Below are 23,436 nucleotides of genomic sequence, written 5' to 3'. Positions count from 1 at the left end.
GCTCCCTGCTGAGCAGAGAGCCCGATGTGGGGCTTGATCCCAGGACCCTGGGATCATGACCTGAGCTGAAGGCAGAGGCTTTAACCCACTGAGCCACCCAGGTGCCCCTTGCCCCAGCCTCCTGATGTGTGTCCAGACCTGCATCCTGCACCCCAAATCTCTGACCCCAAATCTTCACCTCTCTTGTTCCTAGACACCTAGACACTCTATTTCTAGTAATATGGCCTCACATGATTTTATTATTTTTGGCAGCACCATCACTCAAGGGTTCTCACCAACTAAAATCCTACAGTTCTTTCCAGATGTAACAGCTGCCCCTCAGCCTCCCCCCCCGGCAACCATCGTAATGCCCCCAGGTGCAGACAGCGATGGTTGTTGTATTCCAGAATACGGCAAACTCCAGGCTCCTTCCTCCATGACTCGGGCCTTTCTTCTACAGTCATGGAAGGCTCGTCCAATCCACCCAACAAAGGAGGGACCAGGTACGATTCAGAAGCCGGGCCCGCTACACTGACCAACCTCCTCCCCGTGCCCAGCGGGTGTTGGCCCAGCCACGTGCTTGAGGGGGAAGGATAGCAGACACTCAGTTCCTACCTGGTGAGAAGGGGAATGAGCTTATGTGGGTTTACTCCTCCAACGCTGCTCTGCCTCCCAGCCTTGAAATTTAGTGAAATGACTGACAATCTTTTTATTTTTTATTTAAAGGTGGAATGGGGGTGGGAGAAGGAAACCCGAGAGCGCCCTGGGCCAGCCCCATACGCAAACATCGACACCATCTGAGCTGCTGCTGGCGTCCACTTGGACCGGAGAGGAGTCCTGGCTGGGGTTGATGCGGGAGGCTCCCCCGCCGAGGGATAGGCCTGGTGTTCTGGGAAGTGGGGGTGCAGAACCCACAGATGAGGGGCAGCCACTGCACTGAGCATTCACTGGGAGCTAAGAATCTCTAGGGCTTCAGTTACTGGATCTTCCTAGCAAGTACAACAGGTGGCAAGATCCTACGTTCTCTACCACCAAGGGTACCGATGTTTCGGGAGGTGCAGACGCTCGTGCTGGGTCCCACAGCCAACAGTGGGGTGGGGGGAGTGGAGTCCTGCTCGGCGTCCCCAGATGTCCAGTCTCCCTTTCCCAGAGCGCTAGAAGCCCGAGTTCTAGCTAGGCACGGGGCCCCAATGAAAGACTGCACCTGCCACCTAAATGCCCTTTGCCCCACAAATTACCCTTCAGTGTCCGTCTCTGTCCTCATCTGTAAGCCTGGATGGTACTAGTTACCTTCCACATAGAGCAGGAGGAGGTTTAAAGGAGTTAGTCGTGTGCAGTGCTCAGAACAGGGCCTGGCGCCTAACACCTGTTCGGGGACAGCTGTGGACAGGCGCCATGGACTTTTGGGCCGGAGGGACAATAGAGGCTTTGTGTGCAGTCACGGGGCTACCCTCACCAATCCCCTCCCATTCCAGGCAGCTCTGGGGAGAAACAGAGAGGGCCTGGCTTTTCCTTCCCAGAACTAATCCACACAGGAGACCTTGTTCCCACCGAAAGCTTCCATTCTAAGGGCTAGAGCACAAAGGATCTTTCAAGATACTCCTCTTCTGATGCACTGTGATAGTAACAGTCCCCCAAAACTCACACTTCCCAGTGTCCATGATGCTCCCAATGTGACTCTGCTCTTCCTCCCACAAGAGCTGGAGTCAAGGGGTGCCTGGGTGGCTCCGTCAGTGGGGTGTCTGCCTTCAGCCCAGGTCACGGTCCTAGGGTTCTGGGATCGAGTCCTGCATCGGGCTCTCTGCTCAGCAGCGAGTCTGCTTCTCCCTCTGCCCTTACGCCTTGCTGAGCTCGCTCTCTCTCTTTCAAAATAAGTAAGTAAAATCTTGAAAACAAAAAAAAAGGGCGATGGAGTCTCCCTTCCTGCTCCTTGCTGCAGCCGGCAGAACGCAGAAATGACATCGGGCAATTTCTAGGGTTGGGCCTTAAGGTACCATACAGTTAAATGGCTAAAATGATAGTGTCAGGCTCCCACCAACGACCCTGGGGTCTTGGGGAGGGGGGCTGTGGTTTACGGTGTGTCAGAGCATGTCCCCAGAGCCCACTGCGTGTAGCAGCAGGGAGAAGGCTGAGCGCGTGGCATCCACCCATGCTGCGCATCGTGGCCCTCGCCAGTCCTCTGCCCCAGCTGCCTCCTGCCAGGAGCCAGAGCTGGGCCAGAACGTGCAACTGTGTCTGCAGACTGGTTTCGTCTGTCCTACGCACAGAATTAAAAAAAAAAAAAAAAATGCAAGCCAACTTTTGAAAATTGGGGAAGTTCGCATAAAAGTGAAGTTCGCGAAGCCTGACTTCTGGCTCCTCTTAAAGATAAACACATGAGAAGAATGACAAACAGAAAGGAAGGTCAGGGAACAAGTCCGCAGAGCTGGGAAGCCACTGTCGCAGAGCGCACACTCTCTGGTTTCCCACAACCCTCACCACCCTCCTGAGAGCAAGCAGGCACAAGCATGAACTCCCTGTGGGCCTCGGCCCCAGGCCACATTCTCCTCCTCAGGCCGGCTGCTCTCCGGCCTCCCCTGCCATAGGCTGCCTGCCGTGCCCTCCTTTCTCCTGCAACCCCTTGGCACTTGGCCCTTAGAGCACGTTTTGGCTACTCTCCTCAACCACTGCTTTCAACTGGCCCCTTGGGGCTTCTGGCACAGGACGGGGTTCCCTTTTGGGGTCACGCACGCTTTCTGTGGGTCTCGCTGCCGAAGACACAAAGCTCCTGTCCAAATTTTGAGGTATGCACTCCGAAAGACTGGATTATACTTGCATTCTTTTCCGCCTAGCAGTACAGGGTGGGAAAGAGAGTTCATTCTTCCAATTACAATGTCTCCTCCAAGGATACAACTTAATTCCCGAGGACCCAGAGGCACTGCCACCTTCTGTCATTTTGGCAGCTGGCGGTACCCTTCTGCCCTCCTCCATACACGAGCCTCTAGCGCCGGCCAGCGCTGCCCCTAACCCCCACTATATCCCAGGGAAGTCCTCTCTGCTGTGCCCAAACCCAGAACCCTTCGAGGCCTGCTTGACTGGAATAGCATACAAAAATCCACTTTCAGGATACAAAGGTAGATAATGTTAAATATTGAACGATGTGCCAAAGAGCCACTGTGTGCAAATGCTCCCTCCCCCTTTCTCAGTCAACCAGGGCTCTTAAAGGGCCTCCCACCAGAGCCTCACTGCCCTGGCTAACCTCTACCCTCACCCCTCCGAGGCCCTGGGGAAACAGATTTTCATTGCTTTTATTTTGTACCTCCTCAAAAAAATAAAAACGGCCTATCAAGAAAGAAAAAAAGGGGGGCACCTAGGTGGCTCAGTGGGTTAAAGCCTCTGCCTTCAGCTCAGGTCATGATCCCAGGGTCCTGGGATGGAGCCCCACATGGGGCTCTCTGCTCAGCAGGGAGCCTGCTTCCTTTTTTCTCTCTGCCTGCCTCTCTGCCTACTTGTGATCTCTCTCTCTCTGTCAAATAAACAAATAAAATCTTAAAAAAACAAAAACAAAACCTAGCAGCTGGATGCCTTCTCAAAAATCACTAGGGAAAGCATACTGGGTATGGCAGTTATAAAAAAGCACCCTCCCCAAGTCTCCGTAACTGAGGACCCTCCCTCAGCTTTACCACCAAGTCCTCAAGAATGAGGTCACATTTTTAATTTTTCTAGTCCGCACCCTTATATTCATTTCCTCAGCAAGGTGTGTTGCTGGGCGATGTCCCTCTGCCTATGTGGAGCTTACCTGGATGCCCCTGAGTTTGACCCTCCCTTGACCCTCAGCCACAGACTCATCTTCTCAGTGACTGACTCGACCAGCAGGAAAGCAGACATTTGGGGAGTTAATCGGGACACTCATCTCTCCCTCACATCCAATCAAAGCTCAGGTCACCAACCCTTTGCTTCTAGTTCGGCCCCACTCCAGTCCCTCCTAGGGATCTAAGCCATAAATGTAATTAGGACCTTCTCCTGCTCAAGAATCTTCCATGGCTCCCCAGGGCTGCTGTGTTTAAGCCTTTACTCCTTGGCTTGGCATCTGTAGGATCCTCTCCTAACCAACCTCCAACCTAACCGCGTCCTCCCCCACCAGTTCCGTTGTACAACAGCTTGAATACTCATGATTTCCCCAAGCACACCATGTGTTCCCAGACCTCTGAGCCTTTGCATATGCTGTTCCTCCAGGGGACAATGCCTTGCTCTTGTTTCTTTGCATCAGGCGTATTACTCACCGTCCAAGTCAGCTCCAAGGCCACTTTCTCCACGAAGCCTGCCAGGCAGACTGCGGGACCCCTTCGTTGGGACACTCAGGGGCTCACAGCTGAAGGCAAGGGCACCACCACCTTTTCACATGTTCCAGTGCTTAGTGCCACTTTCCGAGCACAGATGCTCAGTAAATGTCCTACTGGTCAGTTCCTCGACTTCTGCTGAGAGGACGTTCTGGAGTCAAATCCTTGGGCCGCGTCCTGGACTAGCCGCCTTCCAGTTGTGTGCTCTTGGGTATTTTAACCTCGCAGGCCCCAGTTTCCTTGGTGGGAACATCACAATTCCTGCCTCCTGGTGTGCTTGTGACGGATACACCGAGGTGGGGGACGGTGGATAGAAACCCTCCCCGGTTGAGGAGGGCCTTGCGCACGTCAGCTCCCCTTCTCCCCCATCTGTACTGCCTACTTCAACCTTCAAAGCCTCTCTACAGGACTGGCAAGGAGAAACTCCGAGAAGTAAGAATCAGATAAATGAGCACTCCACTCCCCACCCCAACAGCTTCCCCGAGGCCAAGACAACTCTAGCCCGGGTCTGGGTCTGCTCATGAGCTGTCAGTGCTGGAGGCTGGATGACCATCTCTTGTCCATCGGATGCCGTTCTGTCTCCGCTCCTCCGTCTGCCTTCCAGGTCCACAGACGCCTTCTCTGGAAGGAGCTCCTAGAGGGGGGTCCGATTCCCCAGCCCCGTTCCTGTTCCCTCATCCATCCGAGCAGTCCCCATGCACGTCTGGAACTGACCCAAGGAGACACAAGCCCCAGACACCTTGGTACAATTTTATTCACCAACTCCAGACATCCAGGCTAGGCCTGGCACAAAGGATGTGTTCTTGCCAGTGGCAAAAAAACCGATACAGCGCGTTCATTAATACTAACCATTTTAATTTAAATTAATAGCATTTCTGGAAGACAAATGCAGTTGATAGAAAATATAAAAACTTTTACTGTACAAATTTTACATCACATTCAAAACAGCAAGTGTGTGCCTGTGGCCACGGAAGACGCTGGTTTTACACACACACACACACACACACGCGCGCGAATGAAATCCGGGCTAACACTGTAGCATCACACGAGCTCCTGAAACGGCTTCACATTTATGTCTCCACCAGGCCCCCTAATCAACACGGAACAATAGCAATGCAGGCTTACAGGGCACACGGCTGCTCCCTGTGATGACAAGGAGAATGCCAGGAGAGGACAGGATTCCAGCGCTCTGCACTGATCTGGTGACACAGAGAGGTCAACGTTGCTACACTGCCCACGACCAACGGGGAACTTGCTAGGATTGAAGACCTCGAGCTGGATGGAGAGCCAGCGGCTGTGGCTCTGGGGGTTAAAGGCAGCAGGGACACGGGCCCTAGGGTTTTGGAGGGGATGCCTGGGACTGGAGGTGTGCTGCGAAGAACCAAAGCTTGGGCTCCATTCTCTGACCCCAGTGGGGACCTCTGCAGCCCCCAGAGCTCTCGCTGGGGAGGCTGTCCCAGCTTCTGCCATCCCCTTCACAGTCGGCCGTGAGCACTGAATTCACAGTATCTGGCCGTCCTTCATGTGTTTCCACGGCAGACGGGAGAGCACACAGAAGGGCAAGCATGTCTCCCCAGCCTCAATTCACAGTCACTTTGAGAGGGAGTAGGGGACCATGTTTCTCTTAAATGACAGGCAGCGCAGAGGCTAAGCCAAGAGCTGGCCGGCTTGTCCAGGGTTCTGAAGACGAAGGGGCTGTCCTCCACACCTTCAGCTCCCCCCTCAGGGTTCCTGGCAGTTCCTTAAGGGCAGGGACTGTCACTGCTCCCATCGGAGCGTCCCCTGCACTTGGGCAAGACACCGTTGGTGTTCGATGAAAGCTTCTTGAACTGACCTGCAGGCGTGACACTCATCGGGGAGGCCAAGGAATGAGGGGAGGAAGCAAGCAGCCCCAAAGAAAACAGAAGACCCACCAGGAGCTGAATCCACCTGGCTTACAGCTCTCGTCTTGCCCACACCCTCACTGGGAAGGGTTAAGGAGCTCAGGTCTGGGGTGCTGATGGGCAGCAGGAGCCTGGATACCTCGCCCTGCTGCACAGCTGTGCTCTCCAGGCGCGGGTCGGCCGAGGGGCGTCGGACCTGGAGTCAGGAAGGCAGCCCCACCACTTCTGGTCAGTGGCCTGCTTCGTATGACCTTTTGGCCAGACTCCAGGGAAGGCTCTGAAGATTGGGAGCTCTGCTAGGTGGGTGTAAATGAAAGGGATGGGAGGGCCACATGCCCCCCCCCCCGCCCCATCTTGGCTCAGAGCATGGACACAGGGTCTGGGTCTGAATCCAACCACATGTCCACCCTCATCCCCTTGGTCGGTTCTGGTTTGAGGCCTACCATGGCGTAACAGCCGCTGAAGGCTGCTTTGTCATCTGGAACTGTTCTCTTTAGGTGACAGCTTCTAATGAAGATAGGCAGAATATGTTCATTTCACAGACTTTCCCCAGTCAAGCCCCTCCTTCTGGTGCAAATACACACACACAGATGTCCTGACTCGGTTCAGGGGAGGCTCTGAGGACTGGAGCACTGTGTGGGTCTGCACGAACAGTGTAGAGGGGCACAGGCCTCCCGTCTTGGCTAAGGGCTCAGAATAAGGACAGCAGAAGAGTCAGGAGTGGCTCCGGGCCTTCAACAGGACTGTAGGAGAAGGGGTGGACAATTCCAGAACCTTGGCATGACTGATGGGGCTTCCGAAGAGCTAGGTCACCCTGTGGCTGGGAGGGTGAGCTCAGGCACCCGCTGCCTGCCACTTCTCCCTCCTCCTCCCCTTTCTGTTCTCCTGGGAGCAAGCCCTCATGGTACACGCAGCGGCGGGGCTGGGCCTTAGCTCTGGGGTCAAATCTCAGCCAGGACTGGGATGTGTCTAAAAAGCTGAAGCCCTGAGCACCATCTCCTTGGGGTCTTCCTGGAGGCTGTGTGAGAGAAAGTTGTCTACAGGTGCTGGAAATCCTGGCCAGCAGCCCCTGGATCAATCAAGACATTATTTGGGTTTAATCTGTCTTGACTTTTCCAGCAGAGACAGGCTGGATAACTGGAGTCAAAGGGAACCCAAGCCCTCTGGGAACTCCTGACCCTCAAAATCCCACTTGGCTCTTAGCCAGGGTTTCCTCTGCCTGAAGAAAAAGGGACAGTGTCCCTTTGTTAGGATAAGGGGAGAGGCCTACAGGGGGACATTCTGGGGTTTGGGGCCAAAGCAGAGTGCAGGTCAAACCTTGTGGTCCTCATCTGACCCCAAGAACAGCCACAAGGATGATGATTTCTTCCTTTTCCTCACCGCCACCATGGGCCTCCAGAGGGCAAAGGCCACTCCCGCCGTCCCAGTCAGTGGTGCCAGAGTGCCTCTGCGGCCACCGTTTATTATGACCTACTGTGACGCATCGAGTTCACGCCCCAGAAACATCCATGTGAACTTCCGCTGCCTGTCGGGGCAGGTCTGGTTGGTGGTGATATCACTTGAAGAAGAAACAGCAGGTGTGGCTCTAGCACCGGCCGGATGGACGGGTCGGAGTCAAGGACTCACACTCCTGGTCGAGGGTGGACTGACGTTTCGAAGAGTGTTTTCGTTTGTGGCATGGTGGTTGTTTGAATGTTTTAGAAACACATTTAAGAAGAAAAGAAATCGGCAGAAAAACCGCACGGCTGGCTACATCTTTGGATTACTGGACTCCAGGACACCCAAGCCAAACCTTTCAAACCGGGGTACAACTTTGCTGCTGTTAATGCTGCAAAGAGGAACAAAAACATGGGTTACGGCCCCACTGGCCTTGATCGGAAGTAGGATGTTAGCCAAGGAGCGGGCCTGTTTCACAAGCTCCACAGAGGGCCTGCCCCCAGCGAGAAGCAAGCCTTAGCAGAGCTGCTCCTGGTCAGACTTGGTCCAGGGCTAAGACCTGGTCACATACCCTCCCGGGGGGGCAGGGGCTTCTCAGTGTCGGAGTGCCTGGCACCGGGCCTGCTGTCACTGCCATGGCCTCGACTGAGCTACTCTCTCACTTGTGGCCCCGGAGAGCTCTGCTCCGAGAGCAACTGGGGGAAAAAAGAAACCGGATCCCAAGTACCGAGAGAGCAGCCTCACACAATCCTTTCAGAAATGGTCCCCAAACACTGGGGGCGGGGGCGGCAATGTAGAAATGCAGACTCTTAGAGCCTGCCTCTAGGGACCTGGACTCAGTTTGGGGGAACCCCAGGAACCTGCACCTGGGAAGCAGCCCAGTGACTGCGTGTAGCCTCTCAGCCACCCTCTTGATGAACGCTCACTTGGGGTCTGGTACTTTCTGTCTGTGGGGATCGGCAGCAGAAACTTTGCTCTCATCAGTGCAACTGTCTGGCGACAGGCCCCCTGTGTTTTTGGGACCACTTTCCGGCGGGCACTGCTGGGGACAAAACCCTTCCCAGCCAGTGTCTTTCACGGCAATGGGACCCAATGTCCCCAGACGGGACTGGCCTTGGGCAGCTCTGAAATCATCCTACTCCTTGCTGGACAAGACCTTGCAGTTAACAGCCAAGCAAAAGCCTTCCCCTGCACTGTGGACCTAGCCAGGTCCCGGGGTCGGGGGCAGCGTTCGGGGGCAGTCGATCTCACGGAGGTGTTAGTGGGGAGACAGGACCGCCCAGACACACCAGCGCCACCCCACAGAGGCAGAGTTAGAGGATGAAGTCCCGGACGGGGGAGGCAGCTCTGCTGGGGGGGATGGGGGGCTGTTAGGGGGTCCTCGTGGATGGCAGTTATTCTGGGACACACGGGCCATGGAGAGGGGGAGGAGGCTGGTTTTAAAAAACAAACAAAGCAAAAGAAGAAGTCTCGGGAGAGAGGCCTGGAGCGGCAGAGATCGCATCCCCTGGGTTAGTGCGCGCACGTCAGTTGGCGCTTGAGCAGAAGTCACGGTGCCGAGTGTCGATTAGGAGGAGGAAAGCCCCAGGTGCATGCAAGGCAGCCAGGCCTACAACCTACAGGGAGAGAGAGAAGAGAGGAGAAGAGAGTCAGAACCCGAGCCCACGGAGCGGCAGAGGTCTGGCCGGGGCAGAGGGCAGGGGGCCTCTCCCTGCAGAGAGGGAGAAAGGCGTCCGCGCTCCATCCCAGGCTTGGCAGTGCAGAGGGCTCAGAAGGGACCCGGCACAGAGCACCTGTCCCATGCTCCCCAGGACAGTCACAGGATGTTGAGACAGAGGTTGGCCGATGGACCCGTGGCCCCTCAGCCCTTGACTATCAAACCAGACTTCCTGAAAGTTTACTTCTTCTGCTTACTGTGTTCCCTTCTTTAAGCTCTGGTTGAAGGGTGCCCTGGCCTTGGACCAAGGCTCTGAGTTCTCTTCCACCCTGGGACAAGTCGACATCCGCCACAGTGGGTGGACGGAGGTCCTGCCACGTGCTGTGGGCCTCCTCTCAGCCCTGCGAGACACACACATGCCTGTAGGACCCTTGTGGGGGGGCCATTTTGCCTACAGGAACATCACTTTGGCTTAGGGAAACAGAACAGAGAAAACTGGGGAAGCCGGGTGCAAACAGGCAGAGAATAAGCGGAATAACGGAAGACACACTATTCCTCCAGAGCGGGACAGGAGTTCTGAAAGTCCAGGCGACCGTCACGCCCTTTCCCGTAGTAGCGGCTCCGCCAGCGACTGGGGGTGCCCGGCGACCGTGCGGCCAAGTGCGGGAAGAGAGCCGTCCCACGGGTGACGGAGTCGGGCGCCGGAAGCAGACAGGTGGAAGGAGATGATGGAGTGGGGAGAGGACCGCACAGGCCAGCATGTCCACCACCCCCCGAAAATAAAAAAGCAACAAGACAGATGGGGAAGAAAAGAGAAAATGAGAATTAGAGGTGGAACGTGTTGAAGTAGAAATCATGAACAGGAAGGAAGCGGTGAGAGGCTCATTCAGGTAGGCTGGCATTTTCCCCCTCAGCAGCTAACACAGATGGCTTCGGGCAGGGGACAACACCCAGCTGTGGCTTTGTCTCCCACCTGTGAAATGAGAAGCTGGGGCTCTACAGTCTTTAGGGAATCTGGAATCATCTCCTGAAAGCTAGACCGGCCCAGTGCAGACTCCTCTTCTGTGGATGACCAAACTCGGGCCCAGGATGTTAAACAAGCTGCCCTGAGTCCAGGGGAACCCCACTCTCCTCATCTCTACCAGGACAGTTCCTGCTGGAAACCCAGTTCCAATGACCCCTCTTCTGGAGAACCCTTCCTCAAGCTCCCTGGGTGGGCAGAGAGGGCCCTGAGTGTGCTCCCACAAAGGCTGTTCTTTGGCACAACACTTAGCATGTTGGCATCATTCCCTCATCCGTTCACTCATTATACTGCAAGCTCCCGGCTGGCGGAGGCCTGGCCTTGGCCTTCTGTCTCCCCAGGGGTGTGGCAGGTACTCAGCAATGGCTGGATAGAACCCACACCTCCAGTGACAACATTCTGTTGCCCCCCATTTAACTAGACTCTGACCCATCTTCAGAGCAAAATATGGACACTAACGTGTTATTCTAAGAGAAAGGGTTCCCAACCTCAAACTGTCATTCTTCTAGGCCATCCCTGCACATGGCCTAAATCAGCGGTTTACCACGTTTCTTCAATGAGTTCTCCTACCGGCATCCCCTGGTCGGGTGACTCATGCTGGGCTCCCCCCTTGCCTATAGCTTCAAACCCAGTTTGGTTTGTTTTCAAGATGGGCCAGCCAACTATACCTAAGCCAAATCCAGCCACAAAAAGATGGATCATTTTAAAGGTTAAAAACGAAACAAAACAAAACAAAAAAACAGAAAAAACCAAGAACATATGCTAGAGATCATATGAGCCACAAGCCTAAAATATTTACTAACTGGCCCTTTCTAGACTAGGATGGATGCTGTTGCCACCACACACCCGGGCAGCAGGTAGGAAATCCAGGAGCAGCTTCTCCAGGGGTCAGTGATGGGATGGCAGGTGCCCCAGCAGCCACCTTGGGGGTCTGGACAACCTCCTGCCCCTGCAACTAGCAAGAGCAGCTCCACTTTATCTGGTTTATATACTGGGAGTCTGGGGGAGACTGCACTTTTAGAAAGTACCCTTTGCCTTAAAAAAAGCTTAAAACCATTCCTATCGTTCAGGGGTCTTTTCACATATGGACCGCTCGATGTGCTTCTGCACAATACACAAACTAAGAATGGTTTTTGCCTTTCTAATTGGGTTGGGGGATGATAAGAAGATTCCACAATGTGTAAGTTGCATGAGAGACCCCCTGGGTGGCTCAGCTGGTTAAGCGCCTGCCTTCAGCTCAGGTCATGACCACAGGGTTCCGGGATCGAGTCCCAGTGGGGAGTCCTCTCAGTGGGGTGTCTGCTTCTCCCTCTCCCTCTGCTGCTCCCCCTGCTTGTGTGCTCCCTCTCTCAGTCAAATGAAATAAAAATCTTAAAAAAAGAAAGTTGCATGAAATTCCAGTTGCCGCATCCATAAATAAAGCTTTCTTAGCGCCCAGCCAGCCCCTTGGTTTACGCGCTGTCCCTGGTTACTCCTTCATCAAATGGCAGAGTTGAGTCCTTGCCATAGAGACCGTGCTCAGGACTGTGACAGCCTGGCGTTGCTGCTGGGCACACTACAAATCCTAGGGATGGGAGCTGCGACTCCAATTTCCCTTCGCACCTGCAAAGTCCAACACACTCCCCACGCTACGAGGCCAACCCCCGATCTGGCCCCAGCCCACTTTTTAAAGCTGTGGAGGGGCGCCTGGGTGGCTCAGTGGATTAAACCCCTGCCTTCGGCTCAGGTCATGATCTCAGGGTTCTGGGATCGAGCCCCGCATCGGGCTCTCTGCTCTGCAGGGAGCCTGCTTCCTCCTCTCTCTCTGCCTGCCTCTCTGCCTACTTGTGATCTCTCTCTCTGTCAAATAAATAAATAAAATCTTTAAAAAAAAAAAAAAAAAAGCTGTGGAAACTGAGGCCTAGAACGACAGACTCCCTCGGATTCCCACAAAGGGTTTGCAGCAGGGCAGAGGCCCACTTCTGAGGGTCAGGCAGAGCCAGAGCCAGAGGGACAGAGCCAAAGGGGAATGAGGCAGAATGGACAGGAGGAGCAAAGGCCATCTGGTACCAAGGGGCACGAAGGACTGTGAGATTAAACAGAAGGGGCGTGGCCTTCCTGCCTCAAAGTGGCATAGAAACTCAGGCCACATGGTCCCCAACCCAGGTGGCTGGCCTGGGGGGCTCCAAAGCCGTCTGGAGTCCGCACCCTTTTAAGTCAGAGCAGCTCTGCTGATGTTGGTGTTGGTCTAACACCCACACTGCTCTGGCTTCCAACTGGCCCTGTCTGGCCCCTTCTGAGGCAGATTCCTCTCGTCCGGGCCTGTCTGGGCCCAGCGTCAGCACTGCTCTGGTAACAGGGATACATAGGTTTTCACAGAAAAGGACTAGAGACACTCGTGTCTCAAAAGGAGTCTCCAAAATAAACAAGATCCTAGTATCACTTGGGCAAGGGGCGATCTGGTTTGTGTATTCCCCAGATCTAAGTCTTAGACAGAGCGGACGGTGCCCTTTAAGATACCAGGAGAGGCTGCGAAGGCCCACTGAGGGCTACTTACTCAGCAGACTTCCAGAAGTGACCAGGGTGGGAGAGCCGCCGGTTCAACTTGGGCAGCTTCTCCAGCATGTCCATGAGCAGGGGGAAGCTGGGCCTCTCCTGCAGGTCGAAAGCCCAGCAGGCAGACAGGATCTCCTGTGAACAGAGCCGGCAGGGGTGGCGGTGAGAGCTGGCAGGGAAGAAGGGAGGAGGGCGCAGCTCGGGTACACTGCACAGGGTCCCTTCGATGCTCTTGAGCCCCCGCCTCCATGTGGTGGTCCCCAAACATCCTGCCCATGTTAAGAAGATTGGCCATGAATCTCAGAAGAGCTCTCAAGCTTTCCAGCAGAAAACAAAGTGCACGAGCTTGTCTCCCCTCTTTCCTTCTTAGACTGCCTTGGAATAACAGGAACAAAGCTGAACAAACAGCTAATAGGAAAGAGATCAGAAATGGGGTTGTAGGGGCGCCTGGGTGGCTCAGTTGGTCAAGCGTCTGACTTCAGCTTAGGTCGTGATGCCGGGGTCCTGGGATCGAGCCCTGCGTTGGGCTCTCTGCTCAGCAGGAGCCTGTTTCTCCTTCTCCCTCTGCCTCTCTCTCTCTCAAATAAATAAAATCTTAAAAAAAAAAAAAAAAGGAAAGAAAGAAATGGGGTTGTAGAATTTTCAAACGGAAAGCAAAAGAAATGCAAGATGCTCAGAATATATGTGGGGTAGGGCTGCGACGGGGGTGGGAGCCTCAGCGACACAGCAATGGAGGCTGTGAGTGGCCAGAAGGGTGAAACAGAGGGGAGCGCTTGAGAGCCAGCAGACACCTGTCCTGACTGCCCCTCAAGGGACACCAGGGTGGCTCAGGTGGTTAAGTGTCCAATTCTTTTTTTTTTTTTTTTAAAGATTTTATTTATTTATTTGACAGAGAGAGATCACAAGCAGACAGAGAGGCAGGCAGAGAGAGAGAGAGGGAAGCAGGCTCGCCGCTGAGCAGAGAGCCCAATGCGGGACTCGATCCCAGGACCCTGAGATCATGACCTGAGCCGAAGGCAGCGGCTTAACCCACTGAGCCACCCAGGCGCCCAAGTGTCCAATTCTTGATCTCAGCTCAGGTCTTGATCTCAGGGCATGAGTTCAAGCCCTACGCTAGGTGTGGAGCCTACTTAGGGAAAAAAGAAAAGAGAGAGAGAGTAAAGCTCCTCTCACCTTGGCAATTTGCTGCCTGCTTTCCGGATCTGCGTGTTTACTGCACACTTCTCAGCCTTTCGGTTCAGGAGAGCCCCGGCAAGAAGACAGGCCTGACTACACAGCCACGCAGAAAGTGCTCTCCCATGTAGGCTCAGGTTTTTGTTCTTGAGGACAACTACACCCATGGGGTTGCCCACCAGGTCAGGAAAACAGGAAAGACCAAAGATGCACTGACCAAAACACCAACTCTGGAGTAAAGTAAGTAAGAGAGAGAGAGAGAGAGAGAGAGAGAGAGAGAGTGTGTGTGTGTGCGTGCGTGCGTGTGTGTGTAAGCATAAAACAAGATCAATAAAAACATACCAACAAGGAAGAGCTTGAGCTTAATTACAGAACTTCTGCAGCCCAGTGCTCTACCCCTGAGCTCTACCCTCTAATCTCAAACCTCTGAAACAAAACATTAAGTAGGAATACTGGCAGATAAAGTCCAGAAAGCTCCCCAGATAGTGCCCCCGATTTTAAGTAGGAAGAAAAAACATCAAAGAAGGTAAAAGACACAGAAGCTCACTAAGGACCAAATTCTGTCCAATGAGAGTTTCCACAAGAGAAAACAAAAGAACTATAGGGCAGGAAACTATGTAATACAACATAATGAAAGAAAATTTCCCAGAAACTTTTTTTTTTAAAGATTTTATTTATTTATTTATTAACAGACAGAGATGCCAAGTAGGCAGAGAGGCAGGCAGAGAGAAGAGGAAGCAGGCTCCCTGCTAAGCAGAGAGCCCGATGCGGGGCTCGATCCCAGGACCCTGGGATCACGACCCGAGCCGAAGGCAGAGGCTTTAACCCACTGAGCCACCCAGGTGCCCCCCAAAAACTTTCAAGGGAAGCTGGAATCTTTACCTGAAAAGGCCCAGTGAAGGGACCTCACTGAAAAAAGAGTACCAAACCAAGAAAAATAAACTTATTCTAGGGCATATTTTAATGACATTTCAATGCAACAAGGATAAAGAGAAGATCTTAGATGTTCCCAGAGAGAATAAAACAGGGCATCTACAAAAGACTGAGAATGAAGATTAATATCTGATTTTTCAGCGATGCCCTGGACATGTGCTGTATGCTCACAGCACAGCTAAAATTTCATGTTCTTAGGGAAGATTATTGTGAGCCTCTTGGTGTGAGAACAAAATCAGGACTTGCTCAGGCGCATATAAGGATTCAAAGATTATCTCCTATGCAACCACTGGGAGGGAGTTCTTTTAGGGTTCACTCGCATTTTACTGGAAAGCAAATAAAGATATGGGGAGACCTGCGATACATGAATTTCTAGTACTGAGCCAGGGATGAACAAAAGGAAATGGAAGGATGACAGCATTACAGCAGGCCTAAGATTCCATTATCCAGATCATGAGAAACCAATGGGCCCGAAGAAGAATGGACCAAATTCCATTCCATAGCCGGTACGTAGGAGCTGCAAAACCTCAGGGATACCGCAAAGGTGGTACTTGTGACCATTCTTAGCAAGAAATAAAGAAGACAATCGGAAACTACAGCAAAAACCTCAAGCTGCACAAGAAAACCACGGTCCACGTGTGAAGCCAACAAAACTGTAGTGAGCCTTTGAGTAACTGACAGAATAGAAGGAGAGAGAGAGAGACGCACAAAGAGGAAAATGTCGTGAGCTGCTTCATCAGCAGCTCGTGGCAACTAGAATCTATTATAACGGCGCACCCGTATTTCTTTTCTTTTCACTTTTGGCCTCCATCTGCAGACATAGCATGGACGATTGAATGATACTGACACAGAATCAGTCTTAATAAAAGGATAGAGGGAAAGCGGACGGGAGGTTGAGCAGAGAAAGGGCGGAGGGACAGGGAGTGGAAAGCTGCTAGAACAAGAATTTGGTCTTTTGGAGAGTGACCTGAGGTGGGGGAATGCTGGTTTTCATTAAGAAGCGTTCTGGCCTGGGGCGCCTGGGTGGCTCAGTGGGTTAAGCCTCTGCCTTCAGCTCAGGTCATGATCCCAGGGTCCTGGGATCGAGCCCCGCATCAGGCTCTCTGCTCAGTGGGGAGCCTGCTTCCTCCTCTCTCTCTGCCTGCCTCTCTGCCTACTTGTGATCTCTGTCTGTCAAGTAAATAAATAAAATCTTAAAAAAAAAAAAAAAGCAGCGTTCTGGCCTTTTGACATCAGCCTAGGTGCACTACTCACTGTGGCTGCCGTGGCCAGAAACTTGGTGGTGAACTTACAGCACTGGCTGGAGGCGCAGAGAAAGGTGCTCCATAGAGGGCGCTCCCTGCTTCTGACTATGATTCAAAAATCACTTTTTATTGCCCCTGACCCACGCCCCCCTCTACCCGCCAATGGTAATGTGTTTAAAAAAAGAACAAAACAACAACAACAAAAAACCAAACAGGAAAGTCAACTTTCATGAACCAGGAGCTGACTGCTGGAACATTTTCTTTTTTCCCTACTTCCCTGCTCCCTAATCTATTTTTAAGGGGCTTCAAAGGACCCGCAACCCCACACTGTAAGAAATCCTTCCAGAACAGAACATGAAAGATAAAGTTAATTATGATCTTAGCCCCAACCCAGGCCAATTAAATCCTTCTCTCTGGTCGAGGCCCTGGGGTCCTGATATTTTCAAAAGCTCCCAGGTGATGCTGACTGACTCCCTTGCCTCTGACCGGCTCTACGCTCTGCTCCAGGCCTTGCCCCTCCTGAAGGCCGCACCTACCACTCTGCGCGCCAAGACTGCAAGCACGCAGAGAGAGAACGGGGATTGCTACCAGGAAAGCAACTCGCTATTTTTTCTTCCGCATAAAACAAACATACAGGCACACTCTGGTTTATACAAAGGTGTCCTTCATGACTTTATTGTAACGGGTAAAAACTGGAAATAACCTAAATGTCCAACAACAGAGAAGTCGTCATTATTAGGGTGTACGCCAGGGCCTACAGGGCAGACAGGTGTAAAAATATGGATCTGTCCATGATTTGAGTTAATAAGCATATCAAAACACCACGAGGAAAAAAGGTCATGATTTTAAAAAATGAACTACATGTTATGATCCTGATTTTGTCAGATACGTATTTAAAAAAATTAAGGGGCACCTGGGCAACTCAGCCAGTGAAGCAACCGGCTCTTGATTTCGGCTCTGGTCGTGATCTAGGGGTCCTGGGATTGAGCCCTGTGTTGGGCTCTGCACTGAGTGGGGAATCTGTTTGGGATTCTCTCTCACTCTGAATCCCCGCCCCCCAAACCTCTTGCCCCATTCATACTCTCTCTCTTTTCTCTCAAATAAATAAAAATCTTAAAAAAAAAAAAAAAGACGGGGTGTGCCTGGGTGGCTCAGTGGGTTAAGCCTCTGCCTTCGGGGATCGAGCCCCGCATCAGGATCTCTGCTCAGCAGGGAGTCTGCCTCCCCCCCACCAGCTGCCTACTTGTGATCTCTCTCTCTCTGTCAAATCCATAAACAAAATCTTTGAGGGAAAAAAAAAAAGATTAGAAGGTACCAGCTGCTTAAGTTGCAGTCTGAATGACTCAGTAGCCAGAAGCCTGAACCTCTCCTACCTCTAGGCCCCAGGGGTCCGGGGCTATGCTAGGGAAAGGTGGGTCTGCCCAGGAAGGAGTCTAAGAGCATCGGGGTGGCACTCACGACCCACCTGCCCTGCTCAACAGCTCAGAAGAGGTGCTATCAAGTGGCCAAAGAGCCTGGTGTTGGTGCTACAGATTAGTCTTTTGGTGTCCTTCTTGGAAGAGCACACGTGTACAGAGAGAGTCTGCTCTTCAACCAGACGGCAGGCCCCCTTGGAATAAAGCACCCTGGGCACCATGTCCTAAACGAGCGTTCCAAAGATGCCCTAACAGCCAGCCACCAGTCAAAGGAGGAAAATGTGAAGATCCGGTCAGGTCCCGAAGGAAAATCAGGAGCCTTTCTCCCTGGGCCTGTCCCTACTTGCAGATGGTGACTCTGCCAGCACCGTCCCTGGCGTCAGCAAGAAGCTCACAGCCCAGTTAGAACTCAACTGGACCTGCACGGGGGGGGGGGGGGGGTCCCCTCCAGGCAGGACCCCCAGCGCTAGGCCCCCCAGATACCTCCTGGAGCGTGTTCACATCCGGGCTAGCTCCCACTTCCGCCTGATTACCACGGGGATGGCTGCCCGCACCAGAAACATCCAGCCCTGGTTTCCATACACCACTGCGCCGGGGCCGGGACACTTAGAAACTGCAACGCAGAGAAACTGCGGCCGGTGTTCAGAAGCAGGAGGTCCGCACCTGTGTTACGATCTGGTTTTTTGACAAATACGCTGGGGAAAGTTCGACTGGTTCTTGAGCGTTTGAGAAGAACACTTCGGGGAGAGAGTCATGTGATGCCACAGGAAAACCCTGTCTGTGTTCGGTGTGGGGAGGATTGGATCATCTTCCTCCATGTAAGGAACATACAGGGCTCTACTATCTTTTCCAACTCATGAGTCAGTTAAAACCAGGACCTTTCTTTCTGGTCCTTCTTTTTCTTTTTTTAAGACAATGGTTTTTCTAAAGAAACACAGTTGGGTAATAAAGGACACAGGTGTTTTGGCGGGCAAGCAAAGAGGCCCGCTTAGGACACTTCTGCCTCCAAGCCCCATTTCTCAGGTGAGTGAATGAAGAAGGGAGCACCTGTCGTGTGCCCCGCCCCCCGCCCCAGCCCTTCCTCCCTTCCTGAGAACAGGTGGCTACTCACAGTGACTTCCTTCCCCAGGCTGACGGAGGCCAGGACACGCTTCATACCCTCTCCACTTCCAATCTGCCAAATCAAGGCCTCTGCCGCTTGGTTCTTCAAGGGCCAGTCTCTTGCTTGCAGTTCATACCAAACAGTCCTGTGGGGACCACCCGGGCGGCGTGAGCGGCTGAACCCCCCAGCCCAGCTCACGCGCCCAGGACCTCCTGCTGCCACAGTGCCAGGAACCCAGCCAGAGCACCCAGGATCCTCCTCCCGCTCTCCCCACCCACCACACTTCCAGAAATCCTGCGACGGCATCCTGGTGGCCTTCCCGTGGCCCAAAGGCCCTGCGATGGGAAGTGTGAGGCTGGACAGGCTCGGAACAAAGTTCCTGATACAGAGATCCTCAGCAGGGCTCATGCCTACATCCCAGGTCAGGACAGGAAGAGACTACCTCCCACGGGAAGGTACCCTGAGATTCCAGAGTGAAGCTCTCACCCAGCCTCTCCAAGCTGCCTTGCCTTTCTTGACTCATCTTGGCCTTCTCCCTCAGCTGCCCACGATCCAAGGGAGGGGCCACTGGCCACGTGGGACTACTGAGCAACGGACATGTGGACAGTGAACCCGAGGGGTGCCGTAGGGGTAACATCCTCATCAAAATCCTAGAAAACTTTGTGGGAGTAAAATATCTCCTTAATCTTTTGTTTTGATGACACGTTGCAATGACATTTTGGATCTAGAGTTAGATGTGTGATTACAACGGATTTCATCCGTTTTTCTTTTCTAAGTGTAGCTGGGAGCAACTTTAAATTCTGTATCTGGTGCACATTGTATTCCTATTCTGTTTTTCTTTTGGTCACCTTTGTGGGGCACTACAGATGGGCTGGCAGGACCCCCTGGTTCTCCCAGAGGGACAGTGTTGAACTCTGGTCAGCATCCTCATGGGGCACTGGGTGAGACTGATGCCCAGAAATCATCTTAGTCCTCCTGAAGCAACCTCATAGGAGGCACCGTAATTCTCTGCATTTTACAGCAGGGGAAGAGGTCAAGGATGTGGTCCCTTAGCCAATAAGCGGCAGAACCAGGACTCAGTACACCACCGCCCCTGCCAGCCAGCAGGGCCCCTTCTTTTGGCCACACTTGGCCTCAGAGCCCCAGGACGGGGAAATCAGGGGCCTCCTCACCCAAATGCATAGACATCAGCAGCTTTGGAGAATGGCAGTTGGTCCTCGTCCTTCCCGGGGGTCATCTCGCGCACAATCTCCGGGGCCAGGTAGCATAGCCAGTCATGGGACAGCTTCAGCTGGTTCTCACGCCTGGAGGCCAAGAAGCCAGGGCAAGGGCCTTTCAGCCAGCAGCGAAGAGGTTGCCCAGCACACCTATGCCCCAGGACGAGCACACCCCCCATGCAGGGCCCAGAAAACAGTTTGCTGATCCGCACCTGCAGAGGCACCTGGAGAAGGGTGATAACCAGCTTCTTCCAGGAAAGCGGGCCAGTAACCGGTATCAGCAGGGAGCAGATTCTCCGCCCCAGGAGACAGTCAGTCTGCCTGTGTATCTTACAACCTGGCCCAGGGCTCAGTCTCCAGCCAGACTGCCACCCTCCTTCCCGGAACTCCCCCAGATTCTTGGAGAGAGCCTTTCTCCCCAACCACCACCCTTCAAGATTTGGGGAAATAAAACTCGATGCTTTTCCTCATCGTGTCTCCCTCCCTGGGGTCGTGAACCCTGGGGACACAGCCTCCTATGGGCATCAGCCTGAGAATGAAGTACTATGTACAAGGGACCCAAATGTCACCCAAGCCTGATTCTGGACCAGAACTACAGGACAGGACCGCAGAAGAACTTAGCCTTTCCTGCAGGGAGGGCTGCCCCTCTCACCAACGGACAGCAAGAACTGCATGTCGAGGCCTGGCTGGTTACAGCCCAGGTCCTCCCTGTCCTGTACGGACACCCCAGGTCAACTCACCGGCCCTCTCGGACCACGCCCGAGATCCCAAACAGCCCAAAGTCTGTGATGACCACTTTGCCGTTGTCATAGAAAACGTTCTTGGATTTGAGATCTTTGTGCACGATGCCCTTGGCATGGAGATATCCCATACCCTGGGAGACAGAGAGCTTCATGTCAGTGGGGCAGGACCCAGGCTGGGAAGGCAGCTGGAGGCCCTTCCCAAGTCAGCTCAAGCCATCTTCAGAACCCTACGCAGCAGAATGGTCTCCATGGTACCGATGAGGAAACCAAGCCTCAGAGAGGGGAAGTCACTGGCCCCAGGCCACACAGCAGTTAAGGAGCATGGCTGAGGTTTGGTCCCAGGCTGGTCCACGTCACCATGGTGTCAAACAAACACTGTATACTTGGCTCAGGTGTGAAGTGTAGAGAGGGTGATGAGTGGGGAGCTGGGGGGATGGCCAGGAAGTGTACAAAGAGTGACGATAACCACCCCCCTCGCCCCGTGTTAGGTCATATGGGAATCGAGTGATCTATAGGGTCTCTATCAGGCTTTGTACAACATGCCTCCTCCTCAGGCTAGGCAAGGGCTCAGGGTGGGGAGCAGAGAGGAACTCCCACAAAGGGAGCCCCTGAATACAGGTGGTCCCAGTAACTGTGCTGGGGTACAGACCTCGACCACCACCCGTGTCCCCATGTTCCGTCTTGGCTCAGGTTCTAGGTCACTGTGTGGCCTTGGACGCTGCACTTCTGAGCCTGTATCCTCGTCTACTCGGGAAAGGACAGGGCTGGGGGACTTGTAACCACCGCTCGATCTGGAGGTGAACACCGGCCAGGTGTATGGGATACAGGTGACCTAACACAGGCACCATCTCATCCAAGGTCCAGCTGTCGTCTGACATGAAACCCAAGATTCTCATGTACCTTGATGCCCTTGGGATTGGGGGCGAGAGGCTACTGCTGGAACAGCCATCCCCACCTGCTCAGAAAGAGGCCACCTCCCAGCCTCCTGACCTCCCACACTGAGGTCACTTCCCACACTATGAAGAGTCCTTCGGCGGCTTTCAGACTCTCTTGGGGTGAGAAGTAAAACAGTAAACAAGAAGCCACATTTAAGAAATAGAAAGAATGAACTGTGAGGCAGAATCAGACAGAAATCAGCTGAGGCCAGAGCTCGGTTCGAGGGGGTCTGAAGAGTGTCGGAGATGAATTAACACAAGGCACGCGATGGCGACGGCGTGGGGTCCGCTGGCCCCATGCAGTGGAAGCAGAGAGTTCTAGGAGATAGTGACTTGCTCCTTGCCAAAATTCCATCCTGAATATAAGAAGGTCATTCCTAGAATATCTGCCCAAACCAAACCAAGGCACAAGCCTTCCTCAGTGGCCCAAGACCACCCCCCCCCCCAATCATGGGCTGAACAGCGACCAGCTGTACGATGGAGGACAAGTTGCTGTCCCCCTCTGAGCCTTGTTTGTAAGAGAGCTGCCTCAAAAAGCCAGCTTCAACAGACAAGATGTCAAATGCCCAGGTCTGGTGCACGGACTCCCTGCCCTTCCCACAATTTCCCAGTGTTCCCAGAGTGGCCCCCAAATCACAAACCCAGCTCAAGTTCAGGACCCTGCTATTGTATTTTGAACCTCAAAACCACAGATGAGTACAAAAGGAAGTGGCTTAGAAGGTTCCAGTGGAAGGGGGCAGGTGACCACTTTTCAGCAAGAGGAAAACCAAACAAGCCAATGAGCCAGCTTCAGGCTCTGCATCTCTAAAATCTCTGAGTAGCCTTTCTTGTCTGCCCGTAGAATCTTCCAGAGAGCTCATCCATCCAACCTTAGCAACCAGACACAGACTCCCCAGTGCTCTGACCATAAGGACAGAAGACAGTTTAGGGGAGGAGGACAGAGCAGGGGAGACGGAGGGGAACAGGGCCCAGCAAGTTTGAAGGAACAGGTGTGACACCCAGCAGCTCTCTCCAACTCCTCTGAAATGTGACTTACTGCGCATGAAGGCGTAAATGTGCTATTTTAATTTCAAGGCTTAAAAGTTTAATTTGTTAATTCAGCCACATGGTTACGTGTCACATGGAAATCTTGGTTTGCTCATGAAAGGCACACTATGACTTTAGGATTTCTTTGGTAAAGACACACACAGGTGCATGCGTGAGCCAGAAAGAGGGAGGGAGGAAAAGGAAAGGACACACACACCACACACACATACACACACACACAGGCCAGGAAGAGAGAGGGAGAAAAAGGAAAGGCAGGGGTGGAGGCAGGAGAGGAGGCAAGGGACAGGGAGTTGGGGAGAGCGGGTCAGAGCAAGCTTTTCAACAGACAGCAAGCAAGGAGGAACTCTGACCCAGCAGTCGTCTGGCTTTTATCTAGGCCTGCTTGGTGCTAAAGCCAGCAACTTACAAAGAAGCTTTTCTTTCATTTGTGTTTTATTACTTTTAAAAAAAGACGAAAGAAAGATAAAAGGCTGCCTGAGGGCCAGTCCTCATGCAGCTTGGATCTGGACACTTGAAGGCAGAAAGCCTGGGCCCACCCTTAACCCCGTTCTGGCAGGTTCTCCCTGTGTGCCAGTGCCTGGCTCACTGTGCTCTCAGCAGATGACCCCATTCTCCTCTTGCGCCAGTCCAGTGGGGGAGGTTACACTGGAATTCCCATCTTACGGGGGGAGGAAGCCAAGGCTCGGGGAGGCTAAATAACCTGCCCAAAGTCACATAACTGGAGAGACCAGGATTCGAACTTGGGCCACGTGTCTTTAAACCCTACTGTGTTCCTCCCTGACCAATCCATCCATCA

At 53.2% G+C, this 23,436-nt stretch overlaps 1 protein-coding gene across 7 annotated transcripts in view; it reads right to left on the bottom strand.

Annotated features, from left to right (window-relative positions):
* Positions 1-5,022: 5,022 nt before the first annotated feature.
* Positions 5,023-23,436, bottom strand: part of KSR1 (kinase suppressor of ras 1) — a 155,119-nt gene continuing 136,705 nt past the window's right edge. For 4 of the 7 annotated variants that reach the window (XM_045986486.1, XM_045986490.1, XM_045986488.1 and 1 more), the window contains 5 exons: positions 20,656-20,789; positions 19,871-20,002; positions 18,708-18,843; positions 12,833-12,966; positions 5,025-8,009 (listed from right to left, as the gene is read on the bottom strand). In XM_045986486.1, coding sequence (XP_045842442.1) covers positions 7,931-8,009; positions 12,833-12,966; positions 18,708-18,843; positions 19,871-20,002; positions 20,656-20,789 — 615 coding nt within the window. In that variant the 3' untranslated portion in view covers positions 5,025-7,930. Of the gene's footprint in view, positions 9,235-9,825; positions 9,907-12,832; positions 12,967-18,707; positions 18,844-19,870; positions 20,003-20,655; positions 20,790-23,436 lie in introns of all 7 variants that reach the window. The other 3 variants (XM_045986491.1, XM_045986487.1, XM_045986485.1) reach the window with 3 other exon arrangements.

The sequence above is a fragment of the Meles meles genome, chromosome 18 (genome assembly GCF_922984935.1).
Source record: "Meles meles chromosome 18, mMelMel3.1 paternal haplotype, whole genome shotgun sequence".
NCBI lineage: Eukaryota > Metazoa > Chordata > Mammalia > Carnivora > Mustelidae > Meles > Meles meles.
This window is presented reverse-complemented; position numbering and strand designations above follow the sequence as displayed.